The sequence below is a fragment of the Narcine bancroftii genome, chromosome 12, assembly GCF_036971445.1.
Source record: "Narcine bancroftii isolate sNarBan1 chromosome 12, sNarBan1.hap1, whole genome shotgun sequence".
Lineage (NCBI taxonomy): Eukaryota > Metazoa > Chordata > Chondrichthyes > Torpediniformes > Narcinidae > Narcine > Narcine bancroftii.
Window position 1 is genome coordinate 63,662,011 of NC_091480.1, and position 26,523 is coordinate 63,688,533.

The following is a 26,523-nucleotide window of genomic DNA, read 5'->3' on the forward strand; positions in this document are numbered from 1 at the left end:
AAGTCACCATTTGTCTTGGTGAATTTCAATTGCTGCTGGGTTTTGGGCTCCTCTGGGCCTGTCACTGTGTAAATGAAAAAAAAACCAATCTCAGTAACCAACAGCAGTGTAACCAAGAGGTTTGATCGACCCATTCATCTTTATTCTGGCTAACCTTTATGTACAGCCAAATCGAAGTTCTGTGCACGCAGTTAGTTTCTTATGTGTCTGTATTAATTTTTGAATCATTGGGTTTGTAAGTTTTAGTTGAAACCCCATGATAACTTTTGCTAGATTACTCCAGAAGTAGCATTATCTCCACGAAGGCACCTCTGCAGTTTCCGATGCCATAATTTCACATGCTCTTGGCCAGTTTTACAAAATAAAATTATTTGCTGCTTTATTCTCAGCCCTGAAAGTAAATTAGAAATATTGTTTGTGCTTGTCAGGCTGTGATTTATTTTCTCATTGTTGGCTTTGATTTAATGATCTGAATCACCTTGCTTTTGAGCAGAACAATTTAGTCTCCTATTGTATTTTTTAAAAAAAACCATACATGCAAGGATTGCACTTTTCTCCACCCCCACCCCCAATCTGAGGGGACTGCACGCAATGAAGGGATGGGGTGCCCTCCGGACCTGAGGGTGTCGCTGTGGACGAGGGACCGAGGCGGTCGTCATCTTGTCGGCCGTTGTCCTGGTTACCTCGCCCGACTGGAGAAGCCGAGGCAGGAACGGCGAGGCGGCCCCTTGAGGTAAGGCTGGCTTGCATTACCGTAGCGCCTCTCCCTGCTCTCCCAGGACGGCCCCAACGTGTTTCACGCGCTGGGAGGGGAGACAGAACGCATGCACAGCAAGATCCCACAATGCCGGAGATCACGAACTGTTGCGGGGTAAACTCTAGGCCCTGGCGTCTTAATAAGCAGGGCCTCCCCATTGCCACCTGCTTTGTAAACCTCCCTTTTATTTGCAAAATATATGGCAGCTTTTGTGCCTTTTTTTCATATTGTGATTTGATTTGACCTCAACAATAACGTTTGCTGCATGTTGACACCTCTGTGGTTCCTGGTGCCAGTTTAAGAAAGGTTGTACAGGGATCTGGACCAGCTGCAAACGGCAGATGGAATTGAATGCAGACAAGTGTGAGGTGCTGCATTTTGGAAGGACACACCAAGAAGGAACATACACAGTAAATGGTCGGGCACTGAAAAGTGCGGTGGAACAGAGGGATCTGGGAATACAGATACACAATTCCTTGAAAGTGGTGTCACAGGTGGACAGGGTTGTAAAGAGAGTTTTTGGCATCTTGGCCTTCATAAATGAAAGTACCAAGCCCAGGAGTAAAAACACACACGGCTGGAGAAGCTCAGCAGGTCAAATAGTGTCCTTTATGTAGCAAAGGTAAAGATACATCACCAATGTTTTGACCTTAAGCCCTAACCCTAACTTTGATGAAGGCCTCAAGTCCGAAACGTCGGTTCTGTATCTTTGCTGTTGCTACGTAAAGGACACCATTTGACCTGCTGAGCTTCTCCTGCCGTGTGTGTTTTTACCTCAACCACGGTGTCTGCATAATTTTGTGATTTACTATTGACTATAGGAGCTGGGAAGTTATGGTGAAGTTCTATAAGACATTGGTAAGGCCAAATGTGTGCAGTTTTGGTCACCTAACTACAGGAAAGTTATCAATAAGCTGGAAAGAGTGCAGAGAAGATTTACTAGGATTTTTCCCAGACTTCAGGAACTGAGTTACAGGGAAAGGTTAAACAGTTTAGGACTTTATTCCCTGGAGCATAGAAGAATGAGGGGAGATAGACAGAGTAATGCAGGTCAGCTTTTTCCACTGACGCTAGGTGAGATACAAACCAATGGACATGGGTTAAGGGTGAAAGGGGAAAAGTTTAGGCGGAACTTCTTCACACAGAGAGTGGTGGGGGTGTGGAACGAGCTGCCAGCTGAAGCGGTGAATGCGGGCTAGATTTTAACATTTAAGAAGAATTTGGACAGGTACATGGATGGGAGGGGTATGGAGGGCCATGGACTGGGTGCAGTTCAGTGGGACTAGGCAGAATTACAGTACAGCATGGACTAGAAGGGTTGGGCTTTTTTCTGTACTGTAATGTTGTAGGGGAGCAGGGGCTTAGTTCCCATCCAAAAGCCACATGCCTGACCAATTTCGGCTTTCAACTCTTTGAAATTCCAGAGGGGCTGATTTGGGAAAGTCAAGCATTGGTAAGAGGAGGATTGGCACTTGGTTTATTATGGGAGAGGCAAATAAATGCATACCATTTATCATCTAGGGTTGTCCATTTTAAAATATTGACTGGAAGGGAGAAGCTAACTGCATTCCTTTCTTCTTGTTAACGACTAGACTTGATAACGACTGACTTGTTTGATAAGATAGTATCAAATCAAGTTTATTGCCATCTGATTGCAGAAGTACAACCCGAGAGTGTTCTCCGGTCCTTGGTGCAAAATATGCAGACAGACAAACAATTCATATGTAGGACAAATATTCTTCTATACAGATAATATTGTTTCAATATGAGTGTCTCGGATGGTTACTGTGAGCAATTCCTTTGGTCGTTCAGCGTTATCATTCCTCGTGGGAAGAAGCTGTTCCTCAGCCTGGTGGTGCTGGCTTGTGGTGAAAGGTATTTGCATAGATGTATGGACTGCCCAGTCCGAACCTACCTGGCCTTCCCTAACCCCTCCCTTGGCTCCTCCTCAGATTTCCCAATAAAGGCTCCTGTATCTGGAACCTGGCCAAGTTGTGTATCAGTAATGCTCAGGGTTTTGGTAATCAAAGCAGTGTCAATGTGATTATTGTGTGCACCTCATGGCTCTGATCCTCCTGCATCTCTTTCCCAAGGGGAGCAGCTGAAAGATGCTGTGTGCAGGGTAGAAGGGGTCCTCAATGATTTTGTGTGCTTTCTTCAGACAACAATCTTGGTAGATCACATTGATGAAGGGAGACTCCATTGATCCTCTCTGCCACTCTTATGGTCCTGTGGATTGACCTCCGATCCATTTCTTTGGAACAACTGTACCACACTGTGATGCAGCTGGCCAGGACGCTCTCAATAGAACTTCTGTAGAAGGTTGACTTAATGGTGGCCAGTAACCTTGACCACTTCAGTCTTCGCAGAAAGTGTGATCTCTTTTGTGCCTTCCTGACAAGTGAAGAGATGTTCTGTGTCCACAATAGGTCACTAGTTAAGTGAACTCCACGGAATTTGGTGCCCTTCACTCTCTGCACTACAGAATTGTTGATATGTAGTGGAAAGTGGCCATTCCTGGTCCTCCTGAAGTCCACGATCATCTCCTTCATCTTGTCCATGTTGAGACTCACATTGTTACTCTTGTACTATATCACAAGATTTTCTACCATTTCTCTGCAGTGGAACTCATCATTGTTGCTGATGAACCCAACTACTGTTGTGTCATCTGCAAACGTGAGTTCTTTTAGCATTGTCTTCCATTGACTGATCTTCCATTTTGCTCACAAGAACAAAAATCTTGGAAACTCGGTTATTTCTTGGGTGTATCTGAGTCAGGGTATTGTTTGCAGGGGCTCCAAAGTGTGTGTTGCTCAAAAGACAGATTAAGGTTGATCCTGGGGCCTTCATGTTGATGCAATCTTGAAGAAGGCTCACTAGCAGCTATATTTCGTTACGAGTTTGAGATTTGGTACGTCACCAAAGACTCCTGCAAATTTCTATATGTGTACGGTGGAGAGCATTCTGACTGGTTGCATCTCTCTCTGGTATGGAGGTGCCAATGCAGAGGACAGGAAGAGGCTACAGAGAGTTGTGAACCCGGCCAGTGCCATCATGGGCATTGGTCTTTGCTCCATTAAGGACATCTACAAGAGGTGGTGTTTCAAGAAAGCAGCCTCTATCCTCAAGGACCCTCACCACCCAGGCCGGGTCCCCTTCACTCTGCTCTTTCTTCTTTGGCTTGGCTTCGCGGATGAAGATTTATGGAGGGGTAAATGTCCACGTCAGCTGCAGGCTCGTTGGTGACTGACAAGTCCGATGCGGGACAGGCAGGCACGGTTGCAGCGGTTGCAAGGGAAAATTGGTTGGTTGGGGTTGGGTGTTGGGTTTTTCCTCCTTTGTCTTTTGTCAGTGAGGTGGGCTCTGCGGTCTTCTTCAAAGGAGGTTGCTGCCCGCTGAACTGTGTGGCGCCAAGATGCACGGTTGAAGGCGATATCAGCCCACTGGCGGTGGTCAATGTGGCAGGCACCAAGAGATTTCTTTAAGCAGTCCTTGTACCTCTTCTTTGGTGCACCTCTGTCTCGGTGGCCAGTGGAGAGCTCGCCATATATACACAATCTTGGGAAGGCGATGGTCCTCCATTCTGGAGACGTGACCCACCCAGCGCAGTTGAGTCTTCAGCAGCGTGGATTCAGTGCTTGCGGACTCTGCCATCTCAAGTACTTCGATGTTGGTGATGAAGTCATTCCAATGAATGTTGAGGATGGAGACAGTGCTGATGGAAGCGTTCTAGGAGCCGTAGGTGATGCCGGTAGAGGACCCATGATTTGGAGCCGAACAGGAGCGTGAGTATGACAACGGCTCTGTACATGTTGATCTTTGTGTGTTTCTTCAGGTGGTTGTTTTTCCAGACTCTTGTGTAGTCTTGCAAAGGCGCTATTTGCCTTGGCGAGTCTGTTGTCTATCTCGTTGTCGATCCTTGCATCAGATAAAATAGTGCAGCCGAGGTACCATCAGGAAAAAGGTACAGGAGCCTGAAGACAAGCACTCAGTGGCACAAGGACAGCTTCTTCCCCTCCGCCATCACGTTTCTGAATGGACAATGAACACAGGCGCTCCCTCACTTTCTCATCTTCTGCACTCATTTATTGATTTTTAGAAATTTAATTTTTAGGAATTTTTGCACCTGTAATGCTGCCGCATAACAATAAATTTCGTGGACACATGCTCATGACAATAAATTCTGATTCATTTCCGCAATTACCAATGGCTTTGGAGATGAGCACTCAGAGGACTTAATTACTGCCAATATCTCTGTAGGGTTTTGTTGTGTCCAAAGTAGCCAATATAATAGATTTTAATTATCAAGATAACTGTGCTCGGAAATCTTTTTCTTGTGGTTGGCTTATTGTAAACACTTAGAGCACTAAGTTGAAATAAATGGATTGTATTCCCAAGGAGGGCCTTAAATGGATGGTCATGTATTTTTCTCTCGCTGGTAATATTTTTATTTCTTCAGGAATCTTTGAACTAAATCACCATGCTGAAAAAAGGGAGTAAGAAATTGGCCAAAATTAGTGAGGAGGAGTATTTGTTACACATGCAGCAGAAGATGCTAGAAGAAGCAAAGATGCAAAAGAAGAAAGAAGACATGCTGAGTCAATTCTTAAAGGTACTCCCTGCTTTCAAATCTAAATGTTTTTCCAATGAGTGGTTGAACAATTCTTATCAGCCTTACTTTTGCTAAGGAACAGGAAATCTTGTGAATCTAAAAGGCATTAATGCCTGTGACCTTTCCCCACTTACCAATAAATAAGACAGTTTTATACATTTTTGTTTGTTTCCTGGGATCTGAACAACATTTATTACCCATCCTGAATCACTCCTTGAGAAGGTATTGGTGAGTCAACTTCTTGAACCACTGCAGTCCTTCTAGTGGAGATGTCAGGTCAAGTCAGGTTAATTGTCATCTGATTGCACACGTACAACCTGATTCTCCGGTCCTCGGTGCAAAACACGCAGGCACAAAACCAGACATAATACACTTGCAGGAGAAGTATTTCATCTATACAAATAAATATTGTTTTATGAATATGAGAGTCTCGGAGGGTTAGTGTGAACAGTTCCTTTAGTCCAGGGGTGTCAAACTCAAATTCACGGAGGGCCAAAATGAAAAACTTGGACTAAGTCGAGGGCCGAACTAAATATTTATTGAAAATTTTCAACAACATCTGCATGTTTTCTCTTCTTTCAACATATGTAATGTTAAACTTTTTCTTATTAAAATAAATGTTTAATAATAGTTTTGGATAAACTCTTTCATTGTCATTGTCACTGGCCCATTTCCTTTAGCGTTCTGAAACCGTGCACATGACGAGTCAATGAGGGATGATTAAAGCAGTGGTCTTCAAACTTTTTCTTTCCACCCACAGACCACCTTAAGCAATCCCTTACTAATCACAGAGCACCAATGGCACAGGGACGCGAGTGGAAAGAAAAAGGTTGAGAACTGTTGTATTGTGGTAACTCCACATCTGATTAGGTTAATTGTTAGGCAAGTGGTCAGAGAAGGACCCCCCCCACCCCAAGAAAGGCTTAAATCACAGGAACAAAATAAGCTTCCATCTCACTGCTCCCAATCTTACACACAGTCCTGATGTGGAATGTGGGGTCGCAGCTCCACGTTCACCCGAGTTCAGGTGCTGTCTGTGTGGAGTTTGTACGCTCTCCCCTTGTCTTGGACCAACAGGTCGGTCGCCTGACGAAGGCACCCGAACCCCCCGTTGAAACGCCGGCATCCGGGGCGATGGAGGAATTGGCTGAGAAGAGCGCGTTGCTCCCACCCCCCTCCCATGGTTGGAGAGGGATTAAACTGCGATCCCATGGCGCCGGGCTCGTCTCCAACAAAGGGAGCGGGAGGCAGGGTCCGCCGCGCACGGAGTGAGGGGGAAGGCATCGCCAACGAGACGTTCGGTCCGGCGTCGCCGCTGAAGCGCAGACCCAGTGAGGATGGTCCCCAACTCCAGCCGCGTCTGTGTGTCCGGGAGCCGGGCGGGCTGAGTGCGGCGCTCCGATCCCCGGGATTCGGGACTCTGAGATCCCTCCACACCTCCGGCGTCTTCATTTTCACCTTCAGTGTGCATGCGCTATACTGGCGCGGTGGCCAGCGGGCCAACTCTAATATATATTTAATATGATCTTGCGGGCCAAATATAATTATATCGTGGGCCAAATTTGGCCCGCGGGCCAGAGTTTGACATGTGTGCTTTAGTCGTTCAGCATTCTCACTGCCCATGGAAAGAAGCTGTTCCTCAGCCTGGTGGTCCTGGCTCTGATCCTCCTGGATCTCTTCCCTGACAGGAGCAGTTGAAGGATGCTGTGTGCAGGGTAGAGGGGGTCCTCAGTGATTTTCCGTGCCCTCTTCAGACAATGGTCCCAGTAGATCACGTCAATGGGGTGGAGGAAGACTCCAGTGATCCTCTCTGCCACTCTATGGTTTTGTGGATTGACCTGTGATCCATGTCTCTGCAGCAATCATACCACACTGTGATGTAGCTGACCAGGTCGCTCTCAATAGCGCTCCTGTAGAAGGTTGACATGATGGTGGATGGTGGCCTTTCCCGCTTCAGTCTTCTCAGGAAATGTAGTTGCTAATGTGCCTTCCTGTCAAGTGAGGAGATGTTGTGTGTCCATGATAGGTCACTAGTTAAGTGAACTCCAAGGATGCTACCATAGTTTTGTTGGAGAGTTTAGATCCAGCAAATGGTGGTATGTTTCCAAGTCAGGATGCGGAGTAATTTTGAGGGGAACCTGCAGGTGGTGGGTTTTGCTGCCCCTGCTGCATTTGTCATTCATGGTGAAAGTTGTTTGGGAGGTACTTTTGAAGTAGCCCAGGTGAGAACCTTCCTTGCATTTTGAAGACGGTAGTCAATCCAGCCACTGTGCACTGGTGGATGGGTTATTGATCAAGCAGATGCTGCTCTGTCCTGGGTAGTGTAGAGCTTCTTAAACACAATGAGAAAACTGGACTGATTTAGCAACCATTCCACTGACTTGTGGCTTGTAGATGGTACGAAAGTCATTCACAGCACCTGACCTGCTCTTGTAGAGGGGCTGAATGGACTCAGGTTACGTAGCATTTATGGAAAGAAGTGGTCAGTCTACCTTTTGAATCAATACAGTTCAGAAACTTAGTAGCCACAATGTGAACTGAAACTGTGGATTGACCAAAGAAGTCTAATAGAGAAAAAGAAACCAAGGAATGTAATAGAATCTTCTAAAGAATTGAACTTGGAGGCAGAGTAATAACAAAGCTGTAGGAGTCGGTGACTAGGAGTAGATTTCAGTCACAAGCCTCCTGCAAGTATTGTAAGAAGAAAAGTTCAGGCAGTGAGAATTGGAGTTGGACCAAATAGAGTTGGCCATCAGGCCCATCCAGCCTGCTCTGCTATCCAATGTGATCATGGGCGCTCTTTTAGAATTAAAAAGAATAGTTGGCTGTTATTCATATTTGGGTTCTATTATTTTCTTAATATGTCTTCAGATGTCACTGTGTGTTCCATTGGTGTCTCAGTATTTTTGTGAACCATATTATCCTAAAATACACCCAAAAACCTCGCTTCCACAGCCACCTGTGGCAACAAGTTCCACAGACTCATGACCCCCTGACTAAAGAAACGCAATTAATTTCTTTTGAGCTTTTTGATGAAGTTTATAAATCGATCTGCACATTAACTGGTGCTCAAAAATTCTTGAGGTCACATATGTCTGTCACCTGTATTGTGGTCTGTTTCTAGGGGAAAAAGTGCCTTGTTTTGCAGGATTGACCACACAATGCACTTGATCTCTGAGTGCTACACAGTATTGTAAATGTCAGGCTACAGGAAACAGTATGATTGTGAGCAAAGACAGCAACTTAGATTGCAAACCTGTTTTGTAGCTAAGCTCCTGGCAAGCTATTAAGAGTTCTGCATCTACCAGTGGTTTAAGTGTGAAAATGGAAAACGGATCTGGGTCTGTCTATCCCACCAAGACCATCTGTAAATTGGAGGAACAACACTTGATTTTTCGTCTGGGCACTCTCTAACTGGATGGCATTAACATAGTCTTCTCAGATTTCTGCTAGCCCCTCTCTGTTCTCCCTCCCTTCCCCATCCCTCTGTCTTCTTTCCTTCAGCTCTCCACCCCCTTACCTCTCCATTCACAGAGCCAACTCCCCCCCCCCCCCGTGTGCTGGCATGCCATCCCTCCCTTATTCACCTATTACCTCCTACCATTAGGTTCATGCTCCTCCCCTGCCCCTCCCCCCACCATTCTGTTCAGACACCTGCCTCCATTTTTCATATCTTGATGAAGGGCTCAAGCCCGAAATGTTGGTTATATATCTTTGCTATATAAAGGACACTGTTTGACCTGCTGAGTTTCTGCAGCATTGGGTTTTTTCTTCAACCCACGGTGTCTGCAGACTTTCGTGTTTTACTTCTGGGTATAAGTATTATTTGATCATAGGTGGTAGGGGAAGTAGTGCTGAGGAAACCGAAAGGCTGCAGAGAGACCTGGAGAAATAAAGAGAATGGGCAGATGAAATATAATGTTGGGAAGTGTCCGGCCGTGTACTTTGGTAAAAGAAATAGGCGAGCAGATGATTATTTAGATGGGGAGAATATTTCAAATTCTGAGGTGCAAAGTCCTTGTGCAGGATACCCTAAAGGTTAACCTCCAGGTTGAGTTGGTGGTGAAGAAAGCGAATGCAATGTTGGCGTTCATTTCTAGAGGGATAGAATGTAAGAACATAGGATGTAATGTTAAGGCACTGGTGAGTTCTCACGTGGAGAACTGTGTACAATTTTGGGCACCGATTTTGAGAAAAGACGTGCTGGCATTGGAGAGGGTTCAGAGAAGATTTACTTGAATGATACCAGGAATGAAAGGGTTAGTATATGAGGAAAAATTATCGGCTCTTGGACTAGACTCGTTGGAGTACAGAAGGATGAGGGGGGACCTCATAGAGACATTTCGAATGCTGAAAGGCCTGGATAGAGTAGGTGCTAAAGTTTTTTTTCCCCATTGTGGGGGACTCTAGGACAAGAGGGCATAATTTCAGGATAAAAGGGCATCAATTTACAACAGAGATGCAGAGAAATTTTTTTAGTCAGAGGGTTATGAGTCTGTGGAACTTGTTGCCACAGGTGGCTGTGGAAGTGAGGTTGTTGGGTGTATTTAAGGCAGAGAGTGACAGGTATTTGATTAGTCAGGGCATCAAGGGTTAGAGGGAGAAAGTTGGGGAGTGGGGCTGATTGGGAGGATGGATCAGTTTATGATGAGAATGTAGGAGCGAACTTGATGGGCTGATGGGCCAACTTCTGCCAGCGTATGGGGTTCGAATCTGGCGCTGTCTGTAAGGAATTTGCCAGAAGGGCCTGTTACTGCGCTGCATGTCTAAAAAAAAATGACTTGCTTGTCAGGAGCTACAAACATTTCAAATAACATATATCAAGTAACAAGTAAGGAATCTTCTGATAATCACAAGCCAATCTACTGTCTGGAATTTGCAGTCAATAGCAAGGTGATGGTGCTCGTCATCTGACTTCAAAGGAAGCTCCCACATGGATATAATGATCTCTGAGGTGCAAATTTATCTTCTTTAAAAGGTTCATGGTGTTCAGCAGCTGGCCTGAGCAGCCAATCACATTAAAGGTTTCTCATAGTCAACATTTCAGGAAGCAAAATAAAACATTTTTTTCAAATTAACTTTTAAAATATATGATGTACTAAATGAAGATGAGGACATACACACATGAATTATCAACATCTATAAATCACAAATGAAGCTTTAAAAGAATAATTTGAAAAGTTATTAATATTTTGAAAAAAAAATCTGAGGGAATTGGAATACATATCTGTAAACATCAAAGGGACAGCTGAAAACTGATTTTTTTTAAAGGTTAAACATTAAAAAATTTCCAGCAACGAGGAATAGGATTTTAATGGTGCAGGATTATTTTGTAAATGCCTGGAATTTATGTCACTTAAAATGATTTCCATTGATTACAGTGAAGAGGGATGCAAATTGCTTGTAGAGGAAGCTAAACCACTGGTAGCATCTTCAAGATTTACCATTAAACTACATTCTCTTCAGAAATTCCTGCTGCCAGTTTCACATTGAGAGTTTTGCCATCATTACTACTGAAAGATGTGGCCCAATGATTGCCATATATACAGCAGCCTCCTCTTTACATATTGTTACATTGTTCTTATTTTTATGGTTTAGGTCTCACCCTTCTGGTGAAATTTATTTTGCCCTTTCTGCTTTCATCCAACAGGATAAACTGTCCAAAGAAGAGCACAGCACCCGTCTCAACACGCTAAAGCTCAACGAGAAGTGGCGGACTGTGATGCGAGAGGCAAAAGCTTCAGACCTACGGAAGGACATTGAGATCTTAAGTCAAACCTTTGAAAGAATTGTAGATCGGAAAGACAGTGTCATCAAGGTGAGAGCAGAAATCACCATTGTCCTTAGCTGAGTTTACTGTGAAATGCTTCTGTAAATGTTGAACAAGGAGAAACAGTAAAACTTGCACAAAAACAGCACAGAACTAGGCCCTCTTTGCCCACCTCCCACATGTCGACTGTGATAAATAGCCATGCTAATCTCAATTAGGCTCATATCCCTCCACACCTTCCTATCTAAGTGCCTGTCCAAATGCTTTTTAAACATTGTAATTGTATCTGCTCCTAAAATCTCTTAAATTTTAAAAATTAATTTTAAAATTTAGACATACAACACGGTAACAGGCCTTTTTGGCTCACGGCCCCTTGCTGCCCAATTACACCCAATTAACCTACAACCCCTGGTACACTTCTAGCAGCTCATTCTAGATAGCCACTACTCTCTGTGCAAAAAACTTAGTCTTAAGATATCTTTTAAATTTCTCTCATCCTCAACTTGCACCCTCTAGTTCTAGATTCTCCTACCCTGGGAAAAAGATTCTGCCTAGCTATCTTATTGATGTCGCTCATATTTTTATAAACCTCTGTAAGGTCACCCATCAGCCTCTTACATTCCAGTGAGAATAAACCCAGCCTGTCCAATCTCTCCTTAACACCACAGCCCTCCATTCCAGGCAACATCTTGATGTATCTCTTCTGCACTCTGTTATACCACATCTTTCCTGCAGTGTGATAACCAGAACAGTACACAATGCTCCATCTGCGGTCTGACCAATGTTTTGTACAACTGCAACACAGCATCCCATTTTTTATTTTCATTACCTTAGCCCAGGGATGGCCAACTGTTTAATTTTTAATTTAGATGTACAACAAGGTAACAGGCCATTTCGGCCTATGAGTCCATGCCGTCCAATTAACCTACACCCTTAGTATGAACTCATGGGCTGAAATGGCTTGTTACCATGTTGTATGTCTAAAAAGGTTGGCCACCCCTGCTTTAGCCTATGAAGGCAAGCATACTAAATGCCCGCTTCACTCTCCTGTGTTGCCATTTTCAGCGAACTCTGGATTGCATGCCAAGGACCCTCTGTACATCAGTGTTCCTGAGGTCTCTTCCATTTACTTTATATATCATAACAGAATTTGATTTCCCTAAGTGCCTGATCTCACACTTGTCATGAATAAACTCCATCTGCCCAGTATGTCCTTAGACAATCTTTTTTGTTATCTACAACTCCACCAATTTTTATGTCTTCTGCAAACTTGCCACTCAGTTGCATGCTTTCACTCCTCATTAATTAGACAGAGCAACTGCTGGTTGGCAAGTGCATATAAACACACACAGAACCTTTGCACTTCCTATTGGATTGTGAGGCACACGAGCAACCCTAATAACATTGCTGGTACAGTGTGCTTTCACAGGTAATGTTATGCAGCAATTCATGGCCAATATTTTACCATTCATTTCACTATCGGGTCAGTAGCAGAATGTCGAGCACCGTCACACTGAGCACTGGTGCACCTCACGCTCCTGTTCATGCCCCTGACCCACGACTGGATTACCAGATCCTGCTCCAACAGTGTCATCAAGTTTGCAGATGACCAAACAGTCGTCGGCCTCGTCCGCAACAACGATGAGCTGCCCAACAGAGAAGAGGTGGAAAATCTCGTGATATGGTGCGAGAGTAACAACCTGAGTCTCAACGTGGACAAGATGAAGGAGATGATCGTGGACTTCAGGAGGACCAGGAATGACCACCCTCCACTATACATCAACAACTCTGTAGTGGAAAGAGTGGAGAGCACCATGTTCCTTGGAGTTCACTTAACCAGTGACCTATCATGGACACTCAACAGCTCCTTACTTGTCAGGAAAGCGCAACAGCGACTGTACTTCCTGAGAAGACTGAGGCGGGCAAGGCTACCGGCCACCGTCACGTCAACCTTCTTTTGAAGCACTATTGAGAGTGTCCTGGCCGGCTGCATCACAGTGGGGTACGGACGCTGCAGAGAGGATCACTGGAGTCTCCCTCCCTCCCCCTTCCCCTCCAACAACATGATTTACCAGGATCATTGTCTGAAGAGGGCATGGAAAATCATTGAGGACTCCTTCCACCCTGCACACAGCATCTTTCAGCTGCTCCCACCTGGAAAGATCCAGGAGGATCAGAGCCAGCAACACCAGGCTGAGAAACAGCTTCTTCCCACGGGCAGTGAGAATGTGAACGACCCAAGAAACTGATCACAATAACCCTCCAAGACTCTCATATTGATGAAACAATATTTATTTATTTGTGTACTTGTCCTGCCTGCATATGTACTGTTTGTATTTATGTATGTTATGTCAGGTTGTGCTTTTATATTGGCAGACAATGAAGTTGACTTGACATTTCTTGCGTTTTCTTTTGGGAAGTCCCATAAGTACTTTTTGCATTGATGCTTCCACTGAGACCGTGTTTCAGAGATGCCAAACTTGTATTCTGCAGGTCCAATATTGTGGTAAAATGTTTCTGTCAGTGTGGGGCAGTAGAACTCCAAACCAAAGAACAATGTTTAAACTGAGTTACATTTACTGAAGCATTGGTGAACCCACGAATGTGTTTCTCGTGCCTCTTCCTGCAGGGTTTAACGAAGAATTTGGAAGAGGCAGAGAAGCAGTATGCAACAGCCATGCATAACCATTTTCAGAATGTAGATAAGTTGGTGGATCTGCAGCGGAGTAGACTGGTCTCACTGGAGAATGAGTTTGAGGCAGACTTGGCATCATTGAAAAAAGAATTTGACATCGAGAGGTCAGTATCCAACGTGAGCTTGTACCGATGCTAAGCTTGGGACGCAAAGTACTTTTTGAGATGTTCACAAGATGCGGACTTCACTATCAAGCCCCACATTTATTGAACTTAGCTGCTTTCTTGGCCATTTCATAGTGTCAACCATATTAGCTGGTCTGGAGTCACATATCAATGAGTCTCTTAAGAGATGTTAATGAACATCTTTTATAACAGTCCAGGACTTTCACATTTCTGGTGTTAGTTTTTAAATTTGCTTTAATATAATTAACTAGATTTAAATTTCTTAATTACCATGTAGGATGTAAGCCTGTTTCCAGATCAATAGCTCCGGATACTAGTCCAGTAAATAAAATACCATGCAATCATTCCCCTAGTTGTTATTAACGTACAGATAATAGAACCTTACAGCATATGAACAGGCCCTTTGGCCCAAAATGTCTGTGCAGTGATCTCGATTTATACTGCACATCTGCCTGCAAATGGTCTTTTCCCTCCATTCCCTGCCTCTTCCTGTGTCTGTTTAAAGTGCTTCTTAAACGTTGCTGTCATACCTGCTTCCACTACATCCCCTAGCAGCACATTGCAGGTGGCTCTCCAACTTGGAAATAGTAAATCTTTTCAGAGTGTCTGCACATTGTTTCAATTTAGAGAAGATGAATTGTTTTTCATTGGCATTGTCGTCTTTGAATGATACAAGCAAAGCGTAATTAAGTGATTTATTTTTATGTTATGGTTAATAAAGTGGTAATTGTAATTGTTGAAGTCAGTCTCCATTGCACAGACAACAGATGATTACACAGCATGAGGAGGAAATGACCAATTTGGAGGATGTCATTTATGCAATGGACCAGATCTTTGCTGAGGTCTCAAATAATGCACGGCAAGAATTTAACAGCACAAGGGAAGACCTCCTTAATAAGGTAAGAAAAATTGGACACTGACAAATAGTGTGGATACCATGCGATTGAACTCAGGAAATATACGAATAATGGCTGAATAGTTGTTCTATAAATTAAATCCTGGGAGTCAAATGTCTCAGGTTTTTGTTTGTTGGGTCTCTCCATTATTGCAGAACTGCTAAAGTAGCAAATGCTCCACCATCCGCTTTTGAAGAGACAGCCTTGCTTCATGTGTGAGATCCAATATCAAGCGTTGGTGAGTCATTGGACTGTCGGAGTAGCAGTTCAGATCTGCTACCTCGAAATGTGTGGACTTGATCACTTTACAGTGAGGCTCATCAGATATCAATCAGGATCTAGATCACAGACACAGTTAACTTTCCTGAGCTCAGGGTTCTAGAAGGACTCTGGACTGAGTCTTCATGGTTCAACAAGGAAATTGATTTCAAAGGGGTCAGCAATTGTAGACAGACACACTCCCAAATTTCGAGCACACCCTGCCAGGGGCAAGGCCGCTAAACAGCTGGTAAAGTTACCCTGTAATTTGTCACTTCTTAAAAGGAAATGTCAGATTTCTTGTCAAAATACATTCCTGACTCCACATACAACCCTGAGATTCTTTTTCCTGTGGGCCAGGCAGAATTACCACTTATTGGCAGTGCAAAAAAAAAACTATACTCAACGCACACATGTAAACAAATAAAGAAATGTAAACAAACTGTACAATACAAAAAGGAAAAAAATCAATAAAGTGCAAGAGTCCTTAAATGAGGCCCTGATTGAGTTTGTCGTTGAGGAGTCTGATGGTGGAGGGGGAGCAGCTGTTCCTAAACCTGGTGGTGCAAGTCTTGTGGCTCCTAGACCTCTTTCCTGATGGCAGCAGCAGCGAGAACAGAGCGTCTGCTGGGTGGTGTGGGTCCTTGATGATTGCTGCTGCTCTCCGATGGCAGCGTTCCCCGCAGATGTTCTCGAAAGTGGGGAAGGTTTTACTTGTGATATCCTGGGCTGAGTTCACTACCTTTTGCATGGGTTGGTATCTAATATGTTAACGGCTATCTTAATGTCCCCAATTCAGAATGATGGACGCATGTGTTTTTTAAAAATTTTTTATTTTTCGCACTATAAACCATATTGATCAAGATACATACATTTTCCTTCTTAAATATATACAGTGTCGTTTACTCCCCCCCCTTCTCTCCTCCCCTCCCCTCCCCTCCCATTTATTTAAAGTTCAGAATATAAGATACATTAAACCCGTTAAACAATGTTGTCACTCAATAAAAATAAACAAGAAATTCCACTGAGTCAGTTCTTTTCATTATCTTCTCCTTCTGTCATTTTAGGTGGTAGATGTCCACGGTAGGTTTTCTCTATTGTGTTTCATGTATGGCTCCCATATTTGTTCAAATATTGTAATGTTATTTCTTAAATTATATGTTATTTTTTCTAATGGAATACATTTAGACGCATGTGTTTTTGAGGTTATTTCATGTCACTACAATTGAAAACTAGACACTCACAGAGAGCTCAAAATAAATGTGCCCTTCATGTCTGTGATGATGTAATGGGGGGGGGGGGGGGGCTATTATACTGACTGCTTGCTATTGGCTATGGCTGTAGAGCTACTCCACCCTATTGGTATAACCGATGGAGATGCTTTCCCACTGGCCAGTTTAGTGGTGGTTATAGTCTGTTAATAAAAGCCCTGTATTAGTATAACACTTGTCTGGTCCATGTCTATGGCATATTAATTTTATTAACAGACTGTAAATCATGGATACTTCCCTAAAACCTGGAAGACTCGAGATAGATCAAGATGCCACCCGAGCTGGAGAAATGTTTCACCACTGGCTCCAGTGGTTTGAAGCATCCATGCAAGTGAACAATGTTGTGCAAGACGCAACGAAGATGGACCATCATGTGGCTCTCCTCGGAGAAGTACCCTACTCCGTGGTTCGGGAGACAGCTGTCTTCCAGAATGCACTGAATCTCCTTATAACCTATGATGATCTGCTACAAAACACTTTGTTTGCAAGACATCAGCTTCCCACTCAAAACCAACAAGCCAGAGAGAGCGAAGATATTTTAGCGCTCGCACTAAAAGGGCTGTCCAGAGTCTGTGCTTGCGCTGCTGTCACAGCTGTAGTCCGCTGAGAATCTTTGATGCTGGACGCATTCATAAGTGGATTGGAGTTGGGGTATATTAGGCAATGTTTACTGGAGACCCTGATCCTGACCTTTAATGCTGGTCTACAACAAGCGAAGATCCTTAAGTCTGCACTACAAAGTGCTAAAGCCCTTTAGAAAGAGTTGCTGAAGTGGCACCCCCAAGACCCACCCGCAGCGACGATCCACTGCTGAGTGCCACTAAACCACAGCATAAAAGCTGCTACAGAAGATGCTACTTCTGCGGTTTGGCGCTGCACGTTTGCTCTCGGCGCCCCGCACAGCAAGCCAATTGTGCCAACTGTGGAAAGCGAGGGCACTGGGCCAGAGCCTGCCATGCGGGCGAGTCCTCGCCTAGCTCATGCCATGAGTTGAAGAGTAAGAAGAAGAAGTGCTCAAGCGCTACTAATAAGCAGGGGGGCCGCCGCAACACTGCTGTGTTGACCTGGAGAGCCAATGATCCATCTGCTCTTCTCCCTCTTCTCCTTCTACTTCTTCTGAAATCAGAAATGGAACAGCCAGCGATGTGGCGAACTCCAACAGATCGTCGCCGCAGGGAGACTCTATTCTGGCATCCGTGACGATTAATCAAGATGGACCCCACGACCTAAAGCATTCCACGGTAAACGGGGAACCTATTGACTGTTTGTTCGATTCGGGCAGTACTGACAGCTATATTCACCCTATGACCGCTAGCGCCCTGAATCTTACCTTGTATCTGTCTAAGCGCAAAATTTCTATGGCTCGTTCTGGACTAAAACGAAACATTACAGGTTGCTGTAAAATAACCCTGAAGGTCCAGGGAAATGAATAAACAGATTTCACATTACAAGTGCTCCCCGGTCTGTGCGCTTCGATGCTTTTAGGATTAGATTTCCAATGCCAAATGAAAAGTATCATATTGGCATTTAACGGCCCATTACCATCGATCACAGTACCCCATGAAGCGGTTTGCGGGTTATCAACTCTAAAGATGAAACCTCCTCGTCTTTTTACCAATCTAACCCCAGATTGTAAGCCTGTAGCTACAAAGAGTAGGTGCTATAGTAAAGAGGACAGACTCTTTATTAAGGATGAGATTAGACGTTGAGTGAAAGGATAAATCATCGAACCCAGTACAAGTCCCTGGTGGACACAAGTTGTAGTCATCAAAAATGGTGTGAAACATAGAATGGTCATGGACTACAGCCAAACTATAAACAGGTTTACGCAACTAGATGCTTATCCCCTGCCTCGTATCTCAGACATGGTAAATCAGATTGCACGATACAAGATATATTCCACAATTAATCTGAAATCAGTTGATCATCAGGTGCCTATTCACAAAGGTGAAAGGCAGTTTACCACTTTTGAGGCAGATGGCAAACTTTTTCAGTTTAAAAGAGTCCCTTTTGGATAAGCTAGTAGACCCTCATAACTTGCAAGCCACCTACCCTTATCTGGACAATGTCACTCTATGTGGCAAGAACTTTAATGATCACAATCGGAACTTACAAAAATTTCTCCAGGTGGCCAAGTATCTGCACTTAACTCTTAACGACGACAAGTGTGTATACCGCACTAAATGCCTGGCCATACTAGGCTACGCAGTGAGTAAAGGGGAGATCAGCCCTGACCCAGAGAGAATGAAACCACTCATGGATCTACCACCACCCAATGAGACTCCTCACCAACGTCTTTCTCTTTTCCCTCGAAAATCGAAAACTGGATCGACCTTGGCTACCTAAGCATGGAGAGGTTTTATTAAGAAAACATGTTAGACCCATGAAAGCTGACCCGCTTGTTGAGCGTTTTCAACTGCTTCATGCTAATCTGCAGTATGTTCATGTTATTTTTCCTGATGGAAGAAAGGACACTGATTCCCTTAGGGATCTAGTCTCGCCTGGTCTACAGCCTGCTCACCCTTCCACTGACCTGACTCCTTCTCTACCCTCCCCATCACGAGAAATACTTGAGGAACAATACCCTCTACATGGGAATGTTTCCTCGCGTTCTCCACTCCCTCCCACAGCTGGCAACATATGTCCTTCGGTTAGAGATAAGACTCCTCCATCTGTCCCTTGCGAACATCAACACAAATCTCAAAGCCTCCACAGAGGCTCTGTTATGACCATTCCTAATCTTAGCTATGATTACAATGAGTAGAGTCACCCTGTATTATCTCAGGCACACAGCCTGTTTTTTGCTATGTATTCTCATTAATTCTGTTTGTAACCCATGATCTTCCGTAATTTTTTTTTAACTTTTGCTTTTACCATTATTGTATTATTAGAATTGGACAATTTGGGGGGGTGGGTGTGAATGAATGTGATGATGTAATGGGGGGGGGGCCTATTATACTGACTGCTTGCTATTGGCTATGGCTGTAGAGCTACTCCACCCGACTGGTATAACAGATGGAGATGCTTTCCCTCTGGCCAGTTTAGTGGTGGTTATCTTCTTCTTTCTTTGGCTTGGCTTCGTGGACGAAGATTTATGGAGGGGTAAAGTCCACGTCGGCTGCAGGCTCGTTTGTGGCTGACAAGTCCGATGCGGGACAGGCAGACACGGATGCAGCGGTTGCAAGGGAAAATTGGTTGGTTGGGGTTGGGTGTTTCCTCCTTTGTCTTTTGACAGTGAGGTGGGCTCTGCGGTCTTCTTCAAAGGAGGTTGCTGCCCGCTGAACTGTGAGGCGCCAAGATGCACGGTTTGAGGCGATATCAGCCCACTGGCGGTGGTCAATGTGGCAGGCACCAAGAGCTTTCTTTAGGCAGTCCTTGTACCTCTTCTTTGGTGCACCTCTGTCTCAGTGGCCAGTGGAGAGCTCGCCATATAACACGATCTTGGGAAGGCGATGGTCCTCCATTCTGGAGACGTGACCTACCCAGCGCAGTTTGATATTCAGCAACGTGGATTCGATGCTGTCGGCCTCTGCCATCTCGAGTACTTCGATGTTGGAGATGAAGTCGCTCCAATGAATGTTGAGGATGGAGCGGAGACAACGCTGGTGGAAGCGTTCTAGGAGCCGTAGGTGATGCCGGTAAAGGACCCATGATTCAGAGCCGAACAGGAGTGTGGGTATGACAACGGCTCTGTATACGCTAATCTTTGTGAGGTTTTTCAGGTGGTTGTTTTTCCAGACTCTTTTGTGTAGTCTTCCAAAGGCGCTATTTGCCTTGGCGAGTCTGTTGTCAATCTTGTTGTCGATCCTTGCATACAATGAAATGGTGCAGCCGAGATAGGTAAACTGGTTGACCGTTTTGAGTTTTGTGTGCCCGATGGAGATGTGGGGGGGCTGGTAGTCATGGTGGGGAGCTGGCTGATGGAGGACCTCTGTTTTCTTCAGGCTGACTTCCAGGCCAAACATTTTGTCAGTTTCCGCAAAACAGGACGTCAAGCGGCATCGTCTGCAAAGAGTAGTTCTCGGACAAGTTGCTCTTGTGTCTTGGTGTGAGCTTGCAGGCGCCTCAGATTGAAGAAACTGCCATCCGTGCGGTACCGGATGTAAACAGCGTCTTCATTGTTGAGGTCTTTCATGGCTTGTTTCAGCATCATGCTGAAGAAGATTGAAAAGAGGGTTGGTGCGAGAATGCAGCCTTGCTTCACGCCATTGTTAATGGAGAAGGGTTCAGAGAGCTCATTGCTGTATCTGACTCGACCTTGTTGGTTTTCGTGCAGTTGGATAACCATGTTGAGGAACTTTGGGGGGCATCCGAGGCGCTCTAGTATTTGCCAAAGCCCTTTCCTACTCACGGTGTCGAAGGCTTTGGTGAGGTCAACAAAGGTGATGTAGAGTCCTTTGTTTTGTTCTCTGCACTTTTCTTGGAGCTGTCTGAGGGCAAAGACCATGTCAGTAGTTCCTCTGTTTGCGCGAAAGCCGCACTGTGATTCTGGGAGAACATAGTCTGTTAATAAAAGCCCTGTATTTGTATAATACTTGACTGGTCGATGTCTATGGCATATCAATGTCTTCTAGCAGTTGACAAATAATTCAACTGATAGAAGCAACAAAGGTTTTGTTTGTTCAGTTGCGGCAAGTCCCCAGTGATTAGTAATAGTTCTGCAACCAAACGCACTAACTGGGCTGAAAAAACACCGGGTGAGCTGGGCCAGTGCTTCTCATCCTTTTATTTCCTCTTGCATACCATCTTAAGTCATCCTTTATTAATCACAGAGACCTATGGCATAGCACATTACAGATGCTCTGTGGTTAGTAAGACATTAGTTAAGATGGTATGCAAGTTGGGGTGGGGAAGGTTGAGAACCACTGATCTAGGTAGTTCCTGTCCCCTCTAGATAGAATCGACTGTCTCCAGCTTCTCAGTCACTGTGCCTGTGTTACAGGATTAAAAATTCTTCTGTTCTTCACTTCTTTTAATCTTCTGGCCATCTTGCCTGTCGTCTGGTTTGAGTTCGAGCCTAACTTCCCCCACCCCTAATCAAATTCTGTCAGAGGTTATTTCAGATCTCCTTGCTGGACAAATGTCTTTTTTCTTGAGATTTTTCATGAACATACACCTTGAGCAACCTCATTAGGAAGGCTGATTTCATTAGTGCTGACGTTCACTTTAGGAATTAAAACTGATTCCTCTTCAAGAAATTGATTAGAATTACTATCATGGAAATTATAGCAGAACTCGAGTTTGGAATATTGAAAAGAACCATTTAAAAAAAAATTCTCACACCAAATTACTTCAGCAAGCAGCACATTGGCACTTGATGAGAAAAATGTGTCTTTATTGCATTTAGAGCCTGGAGGAGAAGCATTCACTCCGAGTTCACCTGGAAGGGTTAGTGAAAGACCTGTGGCTGCAGTTCCAGCTTGCACTAAAGAACTACATCAATGCCACCGAGGATCGGAAAGTTGCATTTGAAACTCTGAAGGCACGAGATGAGAAGAGTGCAAAAGAGATTGAAGCACAAATGAAAAAGATGCAGAAAATGCAAGTAGGTGTGATTAAATCTGTCAGTACTTTACAATAGTGGTTGCAGAGTAATTTGATTGTGTGTGTGTGTGTGTGTGTGTGTGTGTGTGTGTGTGTGTGTGTGTGTGTGTGTGGACAGAGACTGGATTTGTATCCCTCTTTGACAGTTATTTTGATGTTAATGACATCATTCTGTTGCAAATTCCTGGTCCCTCTCAGCTTCTATGAGCTTCAGAACCTTCTCTGCAGTGCCATCTGGGCTCCAAATATGCCATGTCCTTCCCTAATAAACTTTGGGGTGGGTTTTATGAAAGATTGTGGAACTGGGTGTGCATGGTGCTTCATGTATTGGGAATTTCAAACTCATAGCAGATGGAAAATTGTGTGGCAAGCTCTTACAACTTTATCCCAAGTATTTTGGTAACATTTGGGAGAAGGAATGTATAAAATTTCTCCACTGGACTTGTCAGTTTTCCACTTCAAAAATTGTTCACCCTTTACTTCACTCTTTCTCTGATTTCCTACAATCTACATTTAACTCATATCTGATGTCACCTCATCACTGTTTGCTGATTCACTTGGTCTTCTGACTTACCCACGGTGATACTTGCCCTGGCCTTGTTTAGGTATTGGCTTAATTCATTGTTTACATCAGTAATTGGAAGTCTGACCATTATATTTTTGATAGAATTCAATAGGAGCATTGAAGATTAAGATAGTGGCCAATTCACAAAAGTGTGAGGCAGAAAACAAGAAACTACGAGATGAAAAGGAGGCAATTAAACAGCAGTTTCTCATGCAGAAAAGCCAGATGAATGATATCCGAGCAAGCCAACATGAGCATCTTGCCAAACTGACCCTTGAGAGTAATGCTGCTATCAAAGTACTGAAGAGCATCTGTGTTAAGGTACAGTCATAGGTCGCTATACCTAATTGACTTGGAATCCATGTGAGTCAATCCACTGCATTGATTTTTGCTATTAAGGCTTTGTCCTTTGAGGAGAGACTACCAGTGAGTGTCCTAGACTTCCTCAAAGTCCTTCCTCTGTTCTATTAAAGCCTAGAAGAATATCACAGCCAATTTGAATGGGTCCTGACAAATGCAATTTTTTTGAAGTTGAAATACTTGCTATTTTTGCTCACATCTCTGATCTTCTTAGGGTGAACACATTCTGAAAATGGCAGAAATGTGCAGGAAACTGGAAACGGAAGAAGAGAAAGTTCTTCCATTCTATGCCTGTTCTCTGACCCCAGACGAAGAGAAAAGGGTTCAAGCTCTAATGATCAAAAAACCATGTGAGGAGCTGGCTGAGGTAAGTTGTGAAACCTAGATTTTGGTTCTTATAACCATTTACAGCGTGGAAACAGGCCATGTCGGCCCTTCGAGTCCGTGGCAGTTCACTTGAACAACTCCACTAACTCCCCCGTCCCGCTCTCCACCCATAACCCTCCAACCCCCTTCACATCCATGTACACATCCAACCTTCTCTTAAATGACAGAAAGGACTCTGCCGCAACTATCTCTTTTGGAAGATCATTCCATTCTGCCACCACTTGCTGAGTGAAAAAGCATCCTCTAACATTTCTCCTAAAGTTTTGCTCCCTCACCTTTAACTTATGCCCTCTTGTTCCAACCTCCCCTGCCCTCACAGGGGAATCTATTTACGTCAAGTCTATCTATTCCCTTTATAATTTTAAATACCTCTATTAAATCCACTCTCAGCCGTCGACGTTCCAATGAATAAAGTCCCAGTCTCCTTAATCTTTCTCCGTACTCTAGATGCTGTAAGCCAGGCAACATCCTTATAAATCTTCTCGGCACCCTCTCCACCTTATCTATATCCTTTCGATAATTTGGAGACCAGAACTGGACACAATACTCCAAACCCAGCCTCACCAATGTCTTAAACAGCTGCACCATCACTTCCCAGTTCCTATACTATTGCTGGACTACTTATTCAAAATGTTTAGACTGGGTTCTAGTTTGTGTTACGTAATTGAGATTTTGGCTGAAACAAAAGATCTTAATTGGGTTTGGATCTGGGAATTTTCCCAGAGATTGTTCTTGCCAGGTTCTTGTTGCATGGTAAATGGGGGAATTTTCCTTATTTTTTTTTCTCCTCTCTCTGAAGACAATGACCGACTATGTGGCTCTCGAGCAATTCTGGAAGCGCTATAATAAGGTTCTCTTAGATCAGATGGTTTTAGAACAAGAGAAACATGCCTTGCTACAAGAGAACAGGAAACTTCGGCAACTCCTAAAACAATACTTGGATGGAATCTCAGTCAATGAAGAAATCCTGTCAAATCTGAACCCACTCATCGTGATCAACAACAAAACAAATGTGAAAGAAAACATGACCGTGATCGAATCTGTAGCCTCAAAGCCAGTTTATAACGTAATTGAGGCTGCACATGTTGTTGATCACACAGTCTAACAATCTCTCCAGTTCGTCTGCAAATGTGTCTGTCCTTTAACTTTACTGATCAATGCCTGACTTGTTATGACCAGACAATCTAATTACAAAGCACAAGATCAACATACCTGATTGGATTCATTATTTATTACACATTAAAGAATCATTTGTCAAACAGTCCAGATATATGTTCAAAGGTTCTTTTTAAGTAATAATAAATTAAAAATAGAATATTCATGATATGCTTCAACTTTTGTCTGCCATAAGCATTGCTTAGCGCACCAACAATAGGAGAAAGAAGCAGAGTCCTTTCAGAGACACTGGGTGTCTGGATTCGTCTCCAGAAAGAGTACGCACATAACCATTGAAACACAGCAGATAGCTTACAGTATCATAACCATTTAAAAGTTATTTAATGTCCAAAGTAGCTAAGTCCATGAGATGTAAGGCTAGAATTAGGCCATTCAACCCATCAACTCTGCTCTGCCATTCAAATTGCATTTGATGTATTTTTCCCCACTACCCCATTTTCCTGCTTTCTCCCCATAATCTTTGATACCCTTCCTGATCAAGAACCTATCAACCTCTGCTTTTAAATACACCAAGGTACAAGTCTGAGAATTAATTTGGGACAGCACGGTGTGCGTAGCAGTTAGTGCAACGCTTTACAGCACCAGTGATCGGGACCAGGGTTCGAATCTCACGCTGTCTGTAAGGATCTAGTACGTTCTCCCTGTATTTGCATGGGTTTTCCCCGGGGGCTCTGGTTTCCTCCCACCATTCGAAACGTACCGGGGGTTGTAGGTTAATGGCACAGGCTCATGGGCTGAGATGGCCTGTTACCATGCTGAATGTTTAAATTAAAAATTTAATTAAAAAAAATATCTTTAATGTGTCTGATTCACCTTTGCAGCACAATTCAGAATTCCACAGTGAGTATACCACCATCATTTAAATAAAAAGTAATCTTGGCCTTTCCTTTTCCTGTGTGAAAGAAAATCAATGGACTTTTAAAATCACAAGCTATTGCAAGTATGATTATAGGAATGGCCCTCAATTACAGAAGTGTTATGAAGTACATGTTTTACACAGCTACCTTACGGTAACATTGTTCCTCTCTGTGATGTGGAGAGTTGAAGGGACATTGCATGTCTGAACCAGTGAATATTACTTGGTGGCGATGATAAACGGTCTGTAATAAAGAGATCGTGCACAGAAATCATTGCCAGAATCAGAGGGAAATATAATGTGGGGAGAAAAAAAAACAAAGCAATTTTATTGAACCAAAAAAAACAAAATAATTTCTGCATAAATTTTATTTATTTTTTGCTTTGCCTCTTTTTTTCCTCTTTGGCCTTTTGTCTGGAGAGTTTTGGTGTGTTTCCTTTTGAATATAGGTAATAGCCTATCAAACATAGAAGACCAGAGATGATTATTGGGATCACATTGTTGACCAACTTCTACCAATATGTTGACTTCACTAATGTCACCAACTCTGCCTCAAATAACGGTACAGAGTCTCCTGCAACACAGAAAACCGTTCTAAGCACAATATCCATTCATATGGGGTGAAACATGCAAGTCTGAAGATGCCGTGATTGTAGTAAAACACACCAAAATTCTGGAAGCCGCCTGTGGACACAGCGAGACACTATTTACATTGCAGTTGTGTAAACACAAGTAGAAAGGAGGGAGATTCTTTGTGGTTCTGACACCAAGCTTGAGCACTCAATTCACTGTCTTGTCAGTCGATTTCTGTTGTCATCTAGGCCTCACCATCTCAAACTCCTGTGGTTTCAAAAAAGATTTGCTCTCTCTTTTGGAGGCAATCACTGTCTTTTCACTCAACAACATAAAGCATAAACAAAACTCCTTGTTTCAGGGTGACAGCGCACCACTGTTGCAACGCCAGCGATTGGGGTCCGAATCCGGCGCTGTCTAAGGAGTTTGTACTTTCTTCCTGCATCTGGGTGGGTTTTCCCCGGGGGCTCCAGTTTCCTCCAAAATGTACTGGGGGTTGTAGGTTCATTGGGGGCATTTGGGGGGCACGTGGGCTGGAAGGGCCTGTTCATCGTCCTGAATGTCTTAAAAAACCCACTTTTCCAGCTTGTCCATATTTCTGCAGAAAGGCAGGAAAAATAATCTTGCAATTTAATAGAAGCTGGATCTCTCTCAATTGTAATCTTGTGTACATCCATG

General features: G+C 43.8%; 3 protein-coding genes across 6 annotated transcripts in view; 1 reads left to right on the forward strand and 2 right to left on the reverse strand.

The window, feature by feature from the left end:
* Positions 1–26,523, reverse strand: part of npffl (neuropeptide FF-amide peptide precursor like) — an 89,466-nt gene that overhangs the window by 10,601 nt on the left and 52,342 nt on the right. The window lies entirely within an intron of this gene.
* ccdc65 (coiled-coil domain containing 65) lies at positions 628–24,501 on the forward strand. The gene is made up of 9 exons (XM_069906457.1): positions 628–733; positions 5,217–5,369; positions 11,020–11,187; positions 13,769–13,938; positions 14,720–14,858; positions 21,732–21,929; positions 22,596–22,814; positions 23,068–23,220; positions 24,040–24,501. The coding sequence occupies exons 2-9, from the start codon at positions 5,238–5,240 to the stop codon at positions 24,343–24,345; spliced, it is 1,485 nt and encodes a 494-aa protein (XP_069762558.1). The 5' UTR covers positions 628–733; positions 5,217–5,237; the 3' UTR covers positions 24,346–24,501.
* Positions 25,644–26,396, reverse strand: LOC138747330 (peptidyl-prolyl cis-trans isomerase FKBP11-like). The gene is given in 2 exon segments (XM_069906443.1): positions 25,644–25,846; positions 26,195–26,396. Coding segments are annotated over 2 exon segments (405 nt in total).